The 17189-nt window shown below is 49.7% G+C and overlaps 1 protein-coding gene and 1 non-coding gene across 9 annotated transcripts in view; one reads left to right on the top strand and one right to left on the bottom strand.

Moving 5' to 3' along the window:
* The window catches only part of GLYCTK (glycerate kinase), a 34528-nt gene extending 17663 nt beyond the window's left edge, over positions 1-16865 (top strand). The window contains exons 1-6 of one of the 8 annotated variants that reach the window (XM_038566250.1): positions 9448-9540; positions 10733-10809; positions 12101-12516; positions 12724-12875; positions 13499-13674; positions 13989-16865. In XM_038566250.1, coding sequence (XP_038422178.1) covers positions 12140-12516; positions 12724-12875; positions 13499-13674; positions 13989-14855 — 1572 coding nt within the window. In that variant the 5' untranslated portion in view covers positions 9448-9540; positions 10733-10809; positions 12101-12139 and the 3' untranslated portion in view covers positions 14856-16865. Of the gene's footprint in view, positions 1-9447; positions 9541-9689; positions 10133-10692; positions 10810-11783; positions 11921-12100; positions 12517-12723; positions 12876-13498; positions 13675-13988 lie in introns of those variants that run through there. The other 7 variants (XM_038566248.1, XM_038566251.1, XM_038566253.1 and 4 more) reach the window with 7 other exon arrangements.
* On the bottom strand, positions 16005-16091 carry MIR135A-1 (microRNA mir-135a-1). Its single transcript, NR_049426.1, has one exon. It is a non-coding gene; the product is annotated as a microRNA mir-135a-1 (primary transcript).
* Positions 16866-17189: the final 324 nt, after the last annotated feature.

The raw sequence follows: 17189 nt of genomic DNA, 5'->3' as shown, positions 1-17189 counted from the left end.
ACATAAAGTATAACACCTAGTGCTCATCCTGTCAAATGCCCTCCTTCGTGCCTGTCACTGGGCTGGGACCTTTTATGACAGATTTTCCTACAAGCAGCAGAGTGCAACTTGTATGTGTCTGTTGCACTGGTCACCAGAGGGCACTCCAGGAAGTATCCCCTCCTGGAGGCAGAGACCAGAAAGAATATTCTCACTGGTCAAGCTCTTAGGGCACAGAACAAAACAAAAGGAAAAAAAACCTCATCCTGTCTTTACATAGAGGATCCACAGCAAAATTTGTCTCAATAGATGCCAGGCCGATCAGAACCTTTAACTGACCGGTCTCTGAGGCCAGTTCGAACAAGCAGGCTTGTCAGTCTGGGCCAATGTCTGTGTTCCGCCCTGTGGTAATTCCTTTTTAAATAAACAACACAAAAGACACAGAGAAAGGAAAACAAAGACGATCTCTGGGAGAAAATGGATCAATACCCAAAGACAGCTCTATCAAAGTTTTACCAAGGGTTGCTAACCCCGAGAATTTAGTTCCACGGTATTTTCTCCTGCTAATCTAAATTTAGAAAAAGAAAGGTTCTTCCCACTCTAGCTCTATTGGACTACACAGACAGAGATTCCAGGAGGCTGACATGGTAAGAAATCTTACCTTCTGCCACTTGTATGTCAGATGTCCCAGGATCTCTCAGCTGCTGCAGTGTCTGGAGTGAGTGATGTCTAGTGAGTTAAAGTACCCTTTCAACTATGCCAACAGAAGGGAAGGAAAAATTCTCTAAAGCTCTTCCAGTTGGAGTAAGAATTAAATTGGCATGAGACAGATTAAAAGGAGAAAAAAAAAAACACAAAGTTTCATTACTTGTGCGCAGAGGCCCAGTTATGGAACTGCGATCTCAAGAAATAACCAAGGTGAGCAGTTTTTATACTTTTTACACAAAGAGACAATAAATCTGTGAGGAATTGACAGGCCAAAGAAAACTTCACTTTGGGAGCTTCAATTAGTAAGGAATTCTAAACAGAATTTGGAAAAAGAAAAAAAGAATTTGGACTGGGGTCATAAATTAGTAAAGAATAACGAGCTGTTTATATAGCCTTTGGGCTCTAAATTTTCTATTCTCTGGCAATAAGGGTGTCTCTTTAGCTTCTGGTATGGGGGAGAGAGGAGGGTCTGAGTGTCTTTCTGTGTAGGTTGTCTCTTCAGTAACTTTTATCTAAAATAAGCAGTATACCTAAAAACAAAACAAAACAAATAAGCAATATGGCAAAATGCCACATTTGGGTCAGTCTGCTCTTGATCCCAATAGGCAGTCAGGCAATTGAGGGCTGTTTTTTTGTTTTGTTTTTTAGTTTTTATTTATTCACCTACTCACTTAAAGTAATCTCTACACCCATTGTGGGGCTCAAACTCACAATCCCAAGAACGGGAATCACATGCTCTTCCAACTGAGCCAGCCAGGTGCTTCGGTAGTTGAGGTTTATAAACCATCCTGAGCTAAGGAGAAAAGGGTGGAGGGCTGGGGCTTCAAGGAAAAGGAAGACAATTCACAAGAAGATGATAAGAGCAAACGGTTGGTAAACAAATGTTTGCCATGCCCTGCAGGTAAGTCTTTCTGATGTAAACAGTTATCTCTGGTAACAGCTGTCTTCCTGTTACAGGCACCCTAACTGAATTCTTAGGCAGTTTAGGGAGAGGTGAGAAGCTTTTCCTGAGTCAGCTAGGTCTTAATTGCCTTCAGCTCAAAACAATCTACATGCCAAAGAGGCACATTTTGGGGATGGTGTTTTCTACTTTCCACCTCAACTTTTTTTTTTTTTTTTTTTTTAAGATTTTATTCATGAGAGACAGAGAGAGAGAGAGAGAGGCAGAGACACAGGCAGAGGGAGAAGCAGGCCTCATGGGGGGAGCCCGATGTGGGACTTGATCCCAGGACCCCAGGACCACACCCTGGGCCAAAGGCAGGCGCTAAACTGCTGAGCCACCCAGGGATCCCCATCCACCTCAACTTCTTAAAACAAGCCCTCACAGTAACTAGAGTTGGGTGACTCTTCTCTGTGTGTGTGTGTGTGTGAACATAATTACTACAGAGGAAGAGCAGAAGGTTGGAACACAATTGCAACCCATGGTGACTCTGTACAGCACGTTTTGGCTGTCACACTCAGTTCACATAGAACCACTTCGTACCTGACAAATTGCCTGATTCCCTAAATGAATGCTTCATTTCACTTACCACTAAGAAGAAATAATGATGGCCATGAGTGGAGGTAACATTTTTACATCAAACATTTTTACATCAAGAGGTTATAAACCTCTTCTGTGGCGTTAAAGGCACCTCAGCAGTGATTACATTCTGTGAAACATATTTTCTACTGTTTTCTTTTTGTTTTTTCCCCCTTCTGTTGATCAAATTAATATATACTTAAAAGCATTTTAAACGATTAGAACATTTGATTTTTTCCCCCCAAGGAACCCACGTATGATTTCATATAATTTATGTGGCTTGTACCATGTCTGAATTACATGCAGTGTTCAGTTCCTCAAGGGATCAGCCTGTGGACGACTCAAAGTGTGGCCGTCAGCTACTGAGTGAGCCCAGCAGAGGGATTCTAGGTCTCTTGCTTAACTCTCCTGGGCCAAGTGACCAGGACATGCCTGTCCACCAGATGGGGGTGAGGGGTGGGGAGGGGCTCAGACATTCTCGTTATAGCCTCAGCGTTGCTCAGGAACCACAATGCCGCCTCTGCTTCCCCCATTGTGGAGGACTGGCACTCCTAACATGTGGCCACTTAGTGGAATTTCTCAGAGAGGTCCTGAGCTCCAGGATCAGGATGTCGGAAAGGAGGGCTTCTTCCCCTGGTAGCACGACCAACTACATATTTTTTAGGGCCCTGTACAAAATACAAATATGGCCCCCTTCTCAAAAAAATTAAGAAATGCAAGACAGCAACAGTAGAATATTCAACAATACTCAATATTTGAGTGTGGAATCCTTCTGACCTTGGTTCCCTATGTGAATTGCACAGGCCACATCCACAAAGCTAACCCAGCCACAACTTGGAGACTTTCTAAATGCACTTTATTTTATTTTATATATTTTTAAAGATTTTATTTATTTTATTTTATTTATTCATAGAGACACACACACACACACACACAGAGAGGCAGAGACACAGGCAGAGGGAGACGCAGGGTCCATGCTGGGAGCCCAATGTGGGACTCGATCGAGGGTCTCCAGGATCACGCCCTGGGCTGCAGGCGGCGCTAAACCGCTGCGCCACCGGGGCTGCCCTATTTTATTTTTTTAAAGTAGGCACCACGCCTCGCATGGAGCCCAGCGCAGGGCTTGAACACATGACCCCTGAGATCAAGACCTGAGCTGAGATCAGTTGCTTAACCAACGACTGGGCCACCTAGCACCACTTCCCCCCACCACATGCACTTTAAACACTTGTTTCTTTAATGCTCTTAACCTTATTTTAATGAACACTGAGGTCCTGAAAGGTTAAGTAACTTTCCCAGTGTCACATAGCCTATAAACCTAGAGTCTGGATTCACACTGTGCTTCTGACTGGAAAGTTCCAGTCCTGTTTCTAGGGCAAAGGGTAGGTAACCATTCACATTTTTAAAAAGCCCATTGTTGGTAAACAATGCCTTTTTGTTATGGAAGGAAGGGATGGGTTCTTCCCAATTAAGCTTAGGCTGCCCAGATTCTGGAAGGATTGCCTAGAGCTCCAGGGCCTCTGCCTCTAAACCTAAAGAACTGTTTCAACCCTTTCTGATAATTCAGCATACCCTGCTTGAGCAGCCCCTCATAGGTCACAGCCGAGCTGCTCTGGGTGCATTGTTTGTATCCCCCACCCCGCCTTCCAAGAAAAATAGCTGTGAGGGGTTTCGCAGCCCTCACTAAAGACAGCTCCACTCCTCCCCACCTCCCACAGGTGGCCCTTCACTACCCCATCCTTACGTTGGAGCTCTGCATCTCCCAGAGCACCCTACCTTGGGCCTGCCCTGGAGAAGTGTCCAGTACTGCAGAGACAAAGACAGGGGTGGAGGGTGGAAGAAGAGAGGCTCCAGAAGGTTCATTGCAGAGCTGGCCCTGGAAGCCCTGAAAAGGGAGCTCTTCTACCCCTCAGTGCCAACTTTGTGAGGCATTAAGGGCTGAATGTTAAGGAAAAGTTCCCAGATGTCAAGGACAAGTGGAAGGGAGGCCAGAGACACCAGGAATCCCTCCCTGAGGAGGCAGCTGCCCCCAATTTGGAGGCAGAGCCTCTGACTTATCTCAGGTTTTGTATAAATTTTAAAAAATCACTGCTTTTTTTTTTCACAGCGTATTTTATTTTAGATTATTTATTTATTCATGAGAGACACAGAGAGGCAGAGACATAGAGGGAGAAGCAGGCTCCTCACAGGGAGCCTGATGGGAGACTTGATCCCAGGACTCCAGGAACATGCCCTGAGCAAAAGGCAGACACTCAACCACTGAGCCACCCAGGCATCCCTTCACAGTGGATTTTAAGGTGGGAGAATGTTTTACAGGTTCTCTTATGGATGCAGTATAATAATTCACAATACTTCAAAGATTGAATACCAAACCGAGTGCATCTTACTGGAGAAAAGACTTAAGACGTCCATATTCACTAATTTTGGTTATATCAATCTTTTTTTTTTAAGGCTTTATTTATTCATGAGAGACACAGAGAGAGGCAGAGACATTGGCAGAGGAAGAAGCAAGCTCCCTGTGGGGAGCCCAATGCGGGACTCAATCCCAAGACCCCGGGATCACAACCTGAGCCAAAGGCAGATGCTCAATCACTGAGCCACCCAGGTGCCCCTGGTTCTACCAATCTTACATTTCTTGCTGGTCCTGAATTCTTGCTATCATTTGTCTTTGTCCAGTCACAATTAAAATGCAATAAAGGATGAGGACTCCTGAAACCACATGAACTGATGGAATAAAAATCTACCGTGCCACAGAAACCCAAGACTGATGCAAAGAATTTTGTAGAAGCTTCTTTGTAGAAGCTGCCTTTCTGCTTTGTACTCCTGCCTTGTGGTATTGATCAGTGCACAAGACTCTCTGAATTTGTGAATGCACAGCAAGCTGTTCTTGATCTCTTGGTGCATCTAGCAAGATGAATGCCAGTGAGAACCAACGTTTTCCAGATGATTTGATATCAAGAGTAGATCAAGATTCTAAGATGCAGGTCCTAATTTCTGAATCCAAATTGCAGCCCGATAAAGTGTGCATATCAACAAACATGGTGCAATAACATAGACCCCCCACATCTTGTGGCTTTTTTCCCCTCTTATATCTTAGTGGGTTTAAACATCCAAGGTTATTTTCCACTTTCAATACGTCCTTTGTAGGTTGTCAGGGTGGCTCTTCCCATCAGTCACTCAGGTCTTAGGTTGGCAAAGAAGCCACCATCTTAAATGTTGTCAGTTACCAAGTCCAAGGGGAAAATGCTCAGGAAGGCCTCACTTGGGCAGTTAACTGTCCTGAAAAGAACTATACCACTTCTACTTGCTCCTCATTGGCCAGAACTAGTCGAATGACCCTTTTCAACCACAAGGGGCCCAGGAAGGGGGGTGGAGAGAACTAGACTTAGGTAGTAAATAGCACTCAAACCACCCTTTGAGGTTGGAGGACAGCAGGGTGAATGTTGATAGAGGAGCAGGTAATAATGTAGGGGGATGGCTGCTGGACTGGCGACATGCACTAATATTAATGACCTTCTCAGGCATCTTAAACCTTAAATGGTTGTGGTCTGTAATCAGCTTCCTCGACAAGCAGGACTGACTTAGAGCAGAGCCAAATCAGAAAGCCCAAGGCTAAGTACTGTTCTCACTAATTTGTACCATTCACTACCCCCAATGACCCCCTCGAGCTGGTGTGCAGGGGTGGGAGGGTGATTTCAGAGTTACAGAGACCAAGTACTATCCCTGTTGAACTCCTATGGTTCAGCGCTGTTAATGGAGATGGGTGCCATTACTGCCACCTTCCCCTGGTCACTGATGACCTAACATTACCCAGGAATGACCTACTTGTTTGCTCTAAATGGGAACATTTAAATTAAAGCTGAAACTGAAGAAAAAAAAAAAAAGCTGAAACTAAGTAAGTTCCGTAAATCCTCCCTCGATAAGGTATGAGTACATTGCCTTCTTTCCTTTGGCTTGCTTAAATGTGGAAGACTTATAATTGACTTAAATGTGTGTGTGTTTTTTTTTTAAGATTTTATTTCTTTATTCATGAGAGACACCGTGAGAGAGAGGCAGAGACACAGGCAGAGGGAGAAGCAGGCTCCTCACAGGGAGCTCGATGTGGGACTTGATCCCAGGACTCTGGGAACATGCCCTGAGCCGAAGGCAGACGCTCAACCACTGAGCCACCCAGGCGTCCACCTCCCTTTTTTCTTTGTTTTTTTTTTTTTAAGATTTTATTTATTTATTCATGATAGACAGAGAGAGGCAGAGACACAGGCAGAGGGAGAAGCAGGCTCCATGCAGGGAGCCCAACATGGGACTTGATCCCGGGACTCCAGGACCACGCCCTGGGCCAAAGGCAGGCGCCAAACCGCTGAGCCACCCAGAGATCCCCCCCCCTTCTTTTTAAAATAAAGCAAGCTCTATACCCAATATGGGGCTTGAACTCACAACCCCATAATCAAAAGATCAAAAACTCTACTGACTGAGCCAGCCAGGCACCTCATAAATGGTCTTTTCAGCAGTTTTTTAAAAACATAAAATAGCACTGCAAAAAGTAACATACGTAAACCTTAATGACATTAGAATACCATTTTTAATGTCTGTTAAGAAGTACTATAATTTATTTGTATAAATACTTGTTTTTAGATTGCTTTATACTAACAACTCTGGGCTGAGTATCTTTATGTCCATTTGAAGGGGATCAGAATATGCCACCCTGAAATATGCCACTTTGGCATAAGGATTATTATGAGTTGAGGGCATTTGAGAACAGATGCAGAAAACAGATTCAGAAAAGATTCCTTGCCCTTCTCCTTCCTATCTAAAAGCAGGACATACATTTCCCATGAGAAAGGATCCCTCCCTGTACCAGGAGGTGGAGAGCCAATGCTAAGATAAATCTGTACAAACAAATCCTTATCTTCCATTAATTTCCCCCATATATTTATTTTCCCACAATTTACTGCCCCAAGAAGTTCGAACTTCTTTTGTCTTGTCACATGTCTCAAATTTATCGCTCTTTGTTAAAAATGGTATATAAGCTCTCAGGCCCAAAGGCTTCGTTGGAGTTTTTACTTCATTTCTGTAAGCACCCCCATATACATGTGAAATAAACTTTTTTCTCCTGTTAATGTCTTCTGTCAGTTCAGTTTGTCCCAGGGCTTCAGCCACTAAACCTAAGAGAATAGAGGAAAAGGGTTTTTTCCTCCTCTACATCTTTTTGTTGTTTAAAGATTTATTTATTTTTAGAAAGAGAGAACATGCGCACCTTACGGGGAGCTCGATCTCACAGCCCATGAGATCATGACCTGAGTGGAATTCAAGAGTGGGATGCTCAACCGACTGAGCCGCCCAGGTATCCCACCCCTACATCATCTTTGTCTATACATCCAATTATTTCCTTGGTCTGGAGTTGCCTGTCACATTTTTGACATTGATACTTATTGCCAAAGTGCAGTTAAAAAGACTATAGACGGGGGATGTCTGGGTGGCTCAGCAGTTGAGTGTCTGCCTTTGGCTCAGGGTGTGATCCCGGAGTCCTAGGATCAAGTCCCACACTGGGATCTTTGCATGACGCCTGCTTCTCCCTCTGCCTGTGTCTCTGCCTCTCTGTCTCTCATGAATTAAAAAAAAAAAAAAATACTATAGACAGGGGTGACTGTCGGTTAAGCACCTGACTTCCAATTAAATTATGATCTTAGGGTCCTGGGATGAAGTCGGGAGTTGGGTTCCACATTCAGCTGGGAGTCTGCTTCCTGCCACTCCCTCTGCCCATTCTCTCTCTCTCTCAAATAAATAATCTGTTAAATAAAATAGCTAATATTGTTTAAAAAAAATTGTAGACACATTCATGCCTACCATCAAGGCGTGTGTATGCATTTTCATGAGCCTAATTGTTCCCTTAGATTTAAATTCCACCGCTACATGAGGCTTCTACATTTACTCACTACCACCATCTCTTTTTCTTTTGTGAAGTTCTTTCCAACTTGGGTCTGCAGTACTTTGCAGCTGAGTACTTCACTGTTCTCTTGTTAATTCATTTTAAAAAAGGAAAGAAAGTGTGTATGTGTGTGGGGGGGGATAGAAACCCCAGCTTTTATTAGTGCCTGGTGCTATGCGAGGCAGTAGAGATGCAAATACGAGTTAGACCAAGTCACCATGTTCCAAGAACTCATAGTCCAGTGGGCATCTAAAGTTTGATGTTAAATACATCTTGTGAGTAGCTATGGAGTGGGAAGGGGATTTTAAAAAAATGAGTATAATTGGTCTCCTGCTTACAGTCTGACAGTACAGCACTGGCATAGTAAATGGTGTCTGTTCATGAGTCTCTAGCACTAAATGATGAAAGAGGTCCTCAAATATACATTTCTTCCAGCAGTGTGGGACTGTCATTACAAACGCAGAGTAAATCCCCAACTAAAAGTACCACTTCTTACCCATCCCAGTAGCTATAGCATTTGACCCACATAGAAGGTCAGGAAATGTCTGTTGAATGGTGGAGGAATGAATAAATTCACGATGACTAAAGACTGCTTATTTATAAGCAAGGAAAAAAATTTAAATATTTAATATTTAAGTATTAAATATTTAAATATAAATATTAAATATTTACAATCTCCCCACCTCTAAAGAGGGCAGATCCTACTAAAGGTGCCTTTGTTTTGATGATGGAGTGGGGAGGTTTGGGAGAGAGTGATAGGGAATAAAAGGTCCTCTATTATAAAGGGGGGTAAAATCCAGGGAAACAGCTAGGAAGGAGATAGGAGTTCATGAGAGCAGAGCGTAATGTAAAGAGATGGGGCAACTGCAAAAGGGAGTGGGCGGGGGCAAATATGTTTTATATTTAGAAAGTCTGCTGTGTGATTTGTGATGTAACTCCCCCCTCTCCCCAAGAAAACATCAGTTATTTAAAAAAAAGTGCACTCTTTGGTCAATACTTGTCTTTTGAAGGTGGGAAGGCATCAAGTCGGGGTCAAGGGTGGACACAGGCTGAGAGCGGAGACAGTAAGGGAGGCCCAGGGCGGTTTGTTATTTATACACAGCTCGTGTGTTCAAGGATCACGGAATAAAACTTTGAGTCCGAGCTGTTACTAGGTTGGCCAAGGGGGAGCGCGGCAAACAAAGAGTTGGATTACAGTGGTGGTGAAGAGCCAGGGTGATTTAATCTGGCTCCAGAGGGGTGGGTTGTGGGCAAGTCGTAATTCTCAACCTGCTTGCTCAGGGCAGTGCCGAGCACCTAACAGGACCAAGGCATCTATTTGCTGACTGCTGGGTTCCTACGGGATAGAGGAGGGTCGGTTACAGCAGTCGGTGAGTCAGACATCGCTGCCCCCATTGCAGAGATGAAGGTAATGAGGCCCGAAGGTAATTCCAAGCCTCCCAGAGGTCAGGGCGGAGCCAAGGGCCCTTCAGGCCCCACTGCAGCGAGCCCCGCAACCCGCTCCACCGCAGCTTGCGCGGGCACCCCCGCCCCGCCCCCGCCCCGCCCCTTCCGGGTCCCGCCCCGCCCACCGGGAGTACTTCCTCTCCGGCAACGGCAGCCGCGGCTCGGAGCTCGGCGGAGCGGGGAGTCCTCGGCTCGAGGGCCCACGGGAGCAGCCCTGGGGCCGGGCAGCGGAGGCGCCAGGTGGCGGCGGGTCCTTAGTTCTCGGGTCACCACCGGACATCACGCGGCAGCCACTTCCCTCGCGAAGGCCTGAGGCTGACGTTACTTCCGGGGCCTGTGCGGGCAGGGGAAGGCCGGAAGTGGCCCCAGTTCCGGCCCCGTGGGCGGGGGGCGGAGTCCAGGAGGGGCCCCTCGGGGTTTCCGCGTTTGGTTCTCTGAGCGCCTGGGAGTTTAGGAGGCTGCCCTGAGCAGGCAGTGCGGCTGCCTAGCAATGATGAGACAGGACGTCCAGTCAAATATGAATTTCAGATAAGCAACACATTTTTTTGGTCTAGGTAGGTGTGTCTCAAAGATTGTATGGAACATATTTATATTAAAGACGTGCCTCGGGGATCCCTGGGTGGCAGCGTTTGGCGCCTGCCTTTGGCCCAGGGCGCGATCCTGGAGACCCGGGATCGAGTCCCACGTCGGGCTCCCGGTGCATGGAGCCTGCTTCTCCCTCTGCCTGTGTCTCTGCCTCTCTCTCTCTCTTTCTATGTCTATCATAAATACAATAAATAAATAAATAAATAAATACATAAATACATAAATCTTAAAAAAAAAAAAGACGTGCCTCGTTAATCTGAAATTCAAGTTTAACTGGACGTTCTGTATTTTAACATTTTAAGTGGCTGCCTCAGCCTTGAACCCCCCCCCCCCCCATCCTCACCCCTCCATCCTCCCCTCGACCCTGGTATACCGTGGCGAGGTTAGGATCCTCTAGGCCTGTGTCCATCTGGGAAACAGGTACAAAGTTCACCCAGGCTGTCAAGCTGTTGCTACATTCTAAGCCACTTTTGGTTCCCGGCCCAATGGGCCAGTCCCAAGGGCTTCCTGGCAAAAAAGGTGAGGCCATTTTCCGAGTCCCCATGGCAGTGCCCTCTGTTCCCTTTCAGGGCTGGAAGTCAGGCAGCACTGATCTTAAGGGGAAAATGAGAACCATGCTGCCTAAGTGGCTGAGGACTACACGTTGGTAGGTTTTTGAGGGAAGGATGAAATGTTTGGGGTTCAAGTTTTCTGTGTAAACAGTGGGCAGCTTCAGAGAGGCCACAGATGTCAAGGGGAGAGCATTAGTCTTAGTCTTCCTACCTCATTTGGCACCTGAGGCCCGGTGAAAGAAAAGGAGCTCTCTCTGTGGCAGAGCTGGATTTCCAGCCTCCTTCCCGTGCTCTGTCCATGCCTACGCTGCAGTCAGCCGGCAGCAATTATGGTGGGCATTGTTAAAGTAGATGCATTTTTTAGAGATGATCTCTTTGGGGCTTTATTGTCCCTGAGCTCTGGACAGTCTCCTGATCTTCACCCCAAGGCTTCTTTAGCTTTTACCTTGCCTAGTTGGGAAGATGACTGTTTGGCCTCAGCTGTGGGAGCCTGGTCTTTCCTGCTCTAGACGATTGGCTCTCACTCCCATGGGTGGTGTGACCCACAACTTGTATGTCAGAGCAAAAGGCGTGTTCTTGGCGGGGCTGGGCCCTGCCAGCCAAGTAGGTTCTGTCTTGCAGCTTGGGCCCCATGATGCATGGTCTCAATGTGGTGTCGAGGGACTTCTCTAAGGTTCCACCATGAGCCAGTCTTTGCTGCCACTTCTCATTGGAACCTGAACATTTTGCTGGACTGGCCTTCAGTGTTGGGATTCCTCAGGCTGTGTGTCTTGAGGAGTAAGGAGGGTCAAGAGGATGTGCTCTGGGCCTGCCTGTCAGTGCTCCTGTGAGCCTGCTGCCTCCCCACATAGACCTAGCCTTCCAGGCTCCACAGCCCAGATCCACAAGCTAATGAAATAGAGCAGGCTGCAGGTCATCAGGCTCGGGGTCAGTTGATGAGACAGCCAGCCGCCTTTTGGCAACAGAAGTGGTAAAGAGGTAGGGAAAGAGTGCCAAAAAGGGGTGTTGCCTCTGGATGAGGACTCATAAATGCAGGGGGTGGGTAAGGGGTGGGGCAGGAGCCCACTGATAGGCACTGCTCCCTCTGTGAATGATTAACTCTCAGCCAAAGTGGGTGGCCTAGGAGGAGGGCTCAGCTAACAGGACCTTTGGACTTGGGGCAGAGTGTCCAGAGGGCCAGAGTATAATCGAGAAGAGGAGGACATGGTAGGTGGCAGGCTTGGGCTCTGAGAACTGGAGTGAGATCAGGCTGCTGAGGGCCTGGCAGATGGCCCATTGCAGCAGCTGCTGTGGGGTCCAGCTCCAAGCCCCCAAGGAGATGGCTGTATGTGGGGGGTGTCTGTCTCTGGTCTTGCAGCAGCCTCACTAATGCTTTCTTCCTCCTAGGTGGCCATGGGTGCCAGGTGGTGGTGAGAGCAGTGGGGCATGGCTATAGTTCTGCAAGCTCTGCCCTGCTTGGCCCGAGCACCCTTGCGCCCACTCCTCCCGGGGCGCCCAATGGTCCGGCTGGCCAGTGGCATGGCCCTGGCAGAGCAGGCGCAGCACCTGTTTGAGAGCACCGTGGGTGCCGTGCTTCCAGGCCCCATGCTGCACCGGGCACTGTCCTTGGATCCCAGTAGTGGGCTGCTGAAGGTGCGGGACCGGAGCTTTCAGCTGCGGCAAAACCTCTACCTGGTGGGCTTTGGCAAGGCTGTGCTGGGCATGGCAGCTGCAGCTGAAGAGCTACTGGGCCAGCATCTCGTGCAGGGTGTGATCAGCGTGCCCAAGGGGATTCGTGCTGCCATGGAGCGTGCTGGCAAGCAGTAAGAAGGCTTGGGGGGCTGTTTCCCACTGTCCCTGGGAGGGGAAGCTAGGCCCAAACTCAGTGCTGGATCAGGCCTCCCTCCCTCAGCAGCATCCCTTTTCTTCTGGGTCTGAACTGGTTTCAGAATGGGTGAAGCTGTACAGCTGAGAAATCAGGTGGGAGGAGAGGAACCCACCTCATCTCTTGCTGTCTGTTCTCTCTTCAGGGAGATGCTGCTGAAGCCACACAGCCGTGTCCAGGTATTTGAGGGTGCAGAGGACAACCTGCCAGACCGTGATGCACTTCGGGCTGCACTGGCCATCCGGCAGCTGGCTGAAGGTCTCACAGCTGACGATCTACTGCTTGTACTCATCTCAGGTGTGGGTGCCAGATTGGCTCAGGACAGTTTAGGGGGGTGGTGGTGGTGGTGGTTCCAAATATCAGGTCGAGAGAGATGGTTGGTTTGAGCTCCCAGGATTACAGAGCAAGGGAGGCAGTAAGGTACCTGTATGGCTGACCGCTGGGTGGCCCTGGGCAGGTTATCTGGCCTCTCTGGAGCTGCGTGGGTCCTCCTCCCATTGACCATGTTGGGTGACCATGAGAGGGCACATAGGGAGCATGTAACTCAGGGTATGGTGAGGGAAAATGCCCCTGCTGTTGCTGCTGTCTGTGTCAGTGTGACCTGGGGCTGGAACCCAGGTCACCAGCTCCCATGGAGCCCTTCCTTGGTCTCGCTGTCTCTTCATGATCTACCCCCATTCCAAGCTCATAAGGAATAGTTCTTCCAGTGCCTGCTGGGATCTGGGCTACTCAAGGCAGGGCACAGCCTCAGGTGCCTGGGGTGTGGTGACCATACACACGTTCACTGCATGTCCACACGAGGGCACCCTAACCCCACCTTTCCAGCATCCCCTTCCCTGGTGTGCCTGCCCGCTTCCCTAAGTGGGGAGGTTCCTTTGCAGTCTTATCCCTCTTGCCCAACTTCTTCACCCTATCTGCAGGTGGGGGCTCAGCCTTGCTGCCTGCCCCTATCCCACCCGTAACACTGGAGGAAAAGCAGACACTCACCAAGCTGCTGGCAGCCCGAGGAGCCAATATCCAGGAGCTGAACACCATCCGGAAGGCCCTGTCCCAGCTCAAGGGTGGGGGGCTGGCTCAGGCCGCCTACCCTGCCCAGGTATATGGGTCTCTTCTACCCCAGGCAGCCCTGGGCTGGTGGAGCCAGGCCTACAAATGCCAGGGAGATGAAAGCCTGGAACAGCTTGCAGATTGGCAGGGGCCTGGAGTGGGAGGGGCCTCAAGGATGAGGGTGGGGTGTCCAAATGGCCATGTGTTCTGCAAACCCCCTTGAGAGGGGTTAGAAAAGGAGGAGAAAATGCACCTGACAGCATGAGGGTGTGTGGATATGTGGCAGGGGATACGTGGCAGCTTGTCCTCCATGGCTATGGGGTGAGAAGCAGGAGGGACTGAGCCTCTGTGACTCCTCCCCAGGTGGTGAGCCTGATTCTGTCAGACGTGGTGGGGGACCCTGTGGAGGTGATCGCCAGCGGCCCCACTGTGGCCAGCGTCCATAATGTGCAAGATTGCCTGCACATCCTCAATCACTACGGCCTTCGTGCTGCCCTACCACGTTCTGTGAAGACGGTGCTGGCTCGGGCTGACTCTGACCCTCACGGGCCACACACCTGTGGTCATGTGCTCAACGTGATCATTGGCTCCAACACTCTGGCACTGGCTGAGGCCCAGAGGCAAGCTGAGGCACTGGGATACCGGGCAGTGGTGCTGAGTGCCGCCATACAGGGCGATGTGAAAAGTGTGGCCCGGTTCTATGGGTTGCTTGCCCAAGTGGCTGGAGCCCAGCTCACCCTGCCTGGGACTAGAGCCTCTGTGGAGGAGGATGAGCAACTTCGTGAGCTGGCAGCTGAGCTCCAGCTCCCAGACCTGCAGCTGAAGGAGGCTCTGGAGACTGTGGCCGGGGCTAGGGGCCCTGTCTGCTTGCTGGCTGGTGGTGAGCCCACAGTACAATTGCAGGGCTCCGGAAAGGGTGGCCGGAACCAGGAACTGGCTCTACGTGTTGGAGCAGAGCTGGGACAACGGCCGCTGGGGTCTGTAGATGTGCTGTTTTTGAGTGGTGGCACCGATGGGCAGGATGGGCCTACAGAGGCAGCTGGGGCCTGGGTTGTGCCTGAGCTTGCCAGCCAGGCTGCCACTGAGGGCCTGGATGTGGCCACCTTCTTGTCCCACAATGACTCACATACCTTCTTCCGCTGCTTTCGTGGTGGAGCACACCTGCTGCACACAGGGCTCACTGGCACCAATGTCATGGACGTTCACTTCCTATTCCTGCGGCTACGGTGATGGCACAGGTCATGTTTTAGGAGGCACAGAGGTGACCTATGGGGCAGCATCCTGGGGCAGAACAGGGTTGGTCTGCAAGACCTCACTAGGCTTTAGGGCCCCTTCTCTCCTTGGCCTGGTTGTTTGGTTGACCCTCACCTTTCATACCCAGGGCTTCTGCTCTGTGTTCATTCCCCCCAACCAGACTGGCAGATGGGAGTTCTCTTCTCTTCCTACTTTCTGTCATGACAGCAGGTACCCTTGAGGGCTAGGATGAGCACCTTGGCTACTTTGCTATTCCTGGTCTTCTCCCTCTACACGGGGCAGCCCCTCTGCTGAGCTCTTGAGTGTTTTTTCTGTGGGGTGAAGAAGGACTGCAAATAAAAAGAACCACACTCTGGGTTCTCTGTGTGTTTTCCCGCAGAGCGAAGACTCACACAGAGCTGTTGGGAAAGGGAGTGGGGTCAGGCTGTAGCCCCCGCACTAGGACTCTATAGGAGTTCCCCACACCTCTCTCTGCAGGACACGCTCAATACTTGTTTTACAGGAATAGGAGCCTAGGAAGGTTGATCCTGGCTTCTGGCACACTCAGTGTGGGCAAGCAGAGACCCCTGGAAGGACAGGCCAAAGGACTACAGTCTGTGGGGTCTGAAGGGGACAGGCCACTCATCCAACCATGACTCCCCTGTGGCATCCGTGCTGCAGTCTCCGGGTTCTGTATACCTTGCTAGGTGCAAGCTTACTAGCCACTGAGGCTGTCCTCAACTTCTGTATTTGGATAGCCCTTAGGGGATAGATCACACCCTTTGTTTATCCAGGGGCTATTCCCAACCACACAGGATTCTGGACCTTGTTTTCTTGTGTCAGGCCCATTTCCTCAGGCTAAACATCCCAGTTTCTTTATAGCTGCTTCTTTGGGACACAGGGCAGCTCCTGGTGCCAGCCCTGCAGTGGGGGTCTCCAGTGCTGAGATGAGGGGTCAGAATATTGATGGGGTCCAGCAGCCATCTGCCCATCCCCCTGCTACAGTTGGCTAGGAAAGAGGCTTGGGAAAAGAGCAACAGAGGAAAGCTTCCCTTGGCTAGGCTAGGAGCCTGTCCTGGGAGAGGGCAGGGCTGCTGTCCTGTGTCTGGGCCCACTTGCTCAGCATCCAAGCCCTCCGTTGGCCGCCCCCGCCGTACGCCACGGCTCCAATCCCTATATGAGTGAGCAGTAAAATCACATAGGAATAAAAAGCCATAGAGAACAGCGAGGCCTGGGGCTGCTCCTGCTGGCCCCCTCTTCGCTGAGGGTGTGAGGGGCTCTGGCCCAGGGCTGGCACACCCTCCCTCTGGGAAGACACTCCCTCACCTACTTGGGCCCCAGACAGCCCAGCCCGCAGATGGTTCATGACCTGGGGACAGGGTGAGGCAAGTAATGTGAGCCAGGCTCTGGAGGTCAGGGAGGTTTAGGAAAGAGGGGAGTTTGCATCCCTCTGTGATGGAGGGTACCTCTTCCTTTGCTTCTGTGCTGGCATGGAGTTTCCACTGACTGTGGGGTCATAGTCTGGGGGATATTGCCCCTACATGGCAGTATCTGTGCCCTCTTGCTCCTCTGACAGCCTTTAGACATGCCCTGTTCCTGTTTTAATCCTTGCCCTTGGGAGCATGGATATTAGCATTGGGTGTCAAGTTCCAGGCAAGAGCAGGATAAGAGGGCAGGACCTGTAGCAGAGTGCTTGTCTGCCCTGTCCACAGTGTGTGTGTGTGTGTGTGTGTGTTGGTATGTGAACACACAGATGTGGGTGGCCAGGGGTAGAGGGTGTGCTGTTGCTCGTGGACTACGCTGCTTACATACCTGTTGAGGGCTTTGGGTGTCAGTGGGGTCTCATTGGAGGGTTCCCCTGTACCCTTTTGGCCCTTGTGCTGTGCCTCTGTGGGGGCTAGGAGGCCAGGGACTGGATTGCACCTAACCCATTAGATTTGCTCATTTGGTATCTCCAAGATAAGAATATTTGGTGTCAATCTAAATGAAAATATGATATAAACACTGCATGGTGTTCAATAGGACTTATTATTTGCTCCATAAATTTCAATTATGGGTCATAATAATCGCTCCATCCTGTGGCTCTTGGTTTCTGTCTCTCTTGGCTCAGATTACCGTCACCCTCGTGCCCACCTAATTTCCATTCCCTGAAGCTCTCCCTGGCCCACCTGGAGGCTTTTGCCACGAAGGGTGCCCAGCAACCCCCCACCCCCTCAATTGCTGCCACCTTTTGCAGGCCCTTCCATTTTCTGTACTTGGTGTGAACTAAAAAGAGCTGGCCAGGGGGCCTGGACAGCACATAGGTATCAGCTAATCCAAGTCTCTTTGTTT

This window comes from Canis lupus, chromosome 20 (assembly GCF_011100685.1).
Source record: "Canis lupus familiaris isolate Mischka breed German Shepherd chromosome 20, alternate assembly UU_Cfam_GSD_1.0, whole genome shotgun sequence".
Classification (NCBI taxonomy): Eukaryota; Metazoa; Chordata; class Mammalia; order Carnivora; family Canidae; genus Canis; species Canis lupus.
Note: the sequence above shows the minus strand (reverse complement) of the source record. Positions and strands in the feature narration are given on the sequence as shown.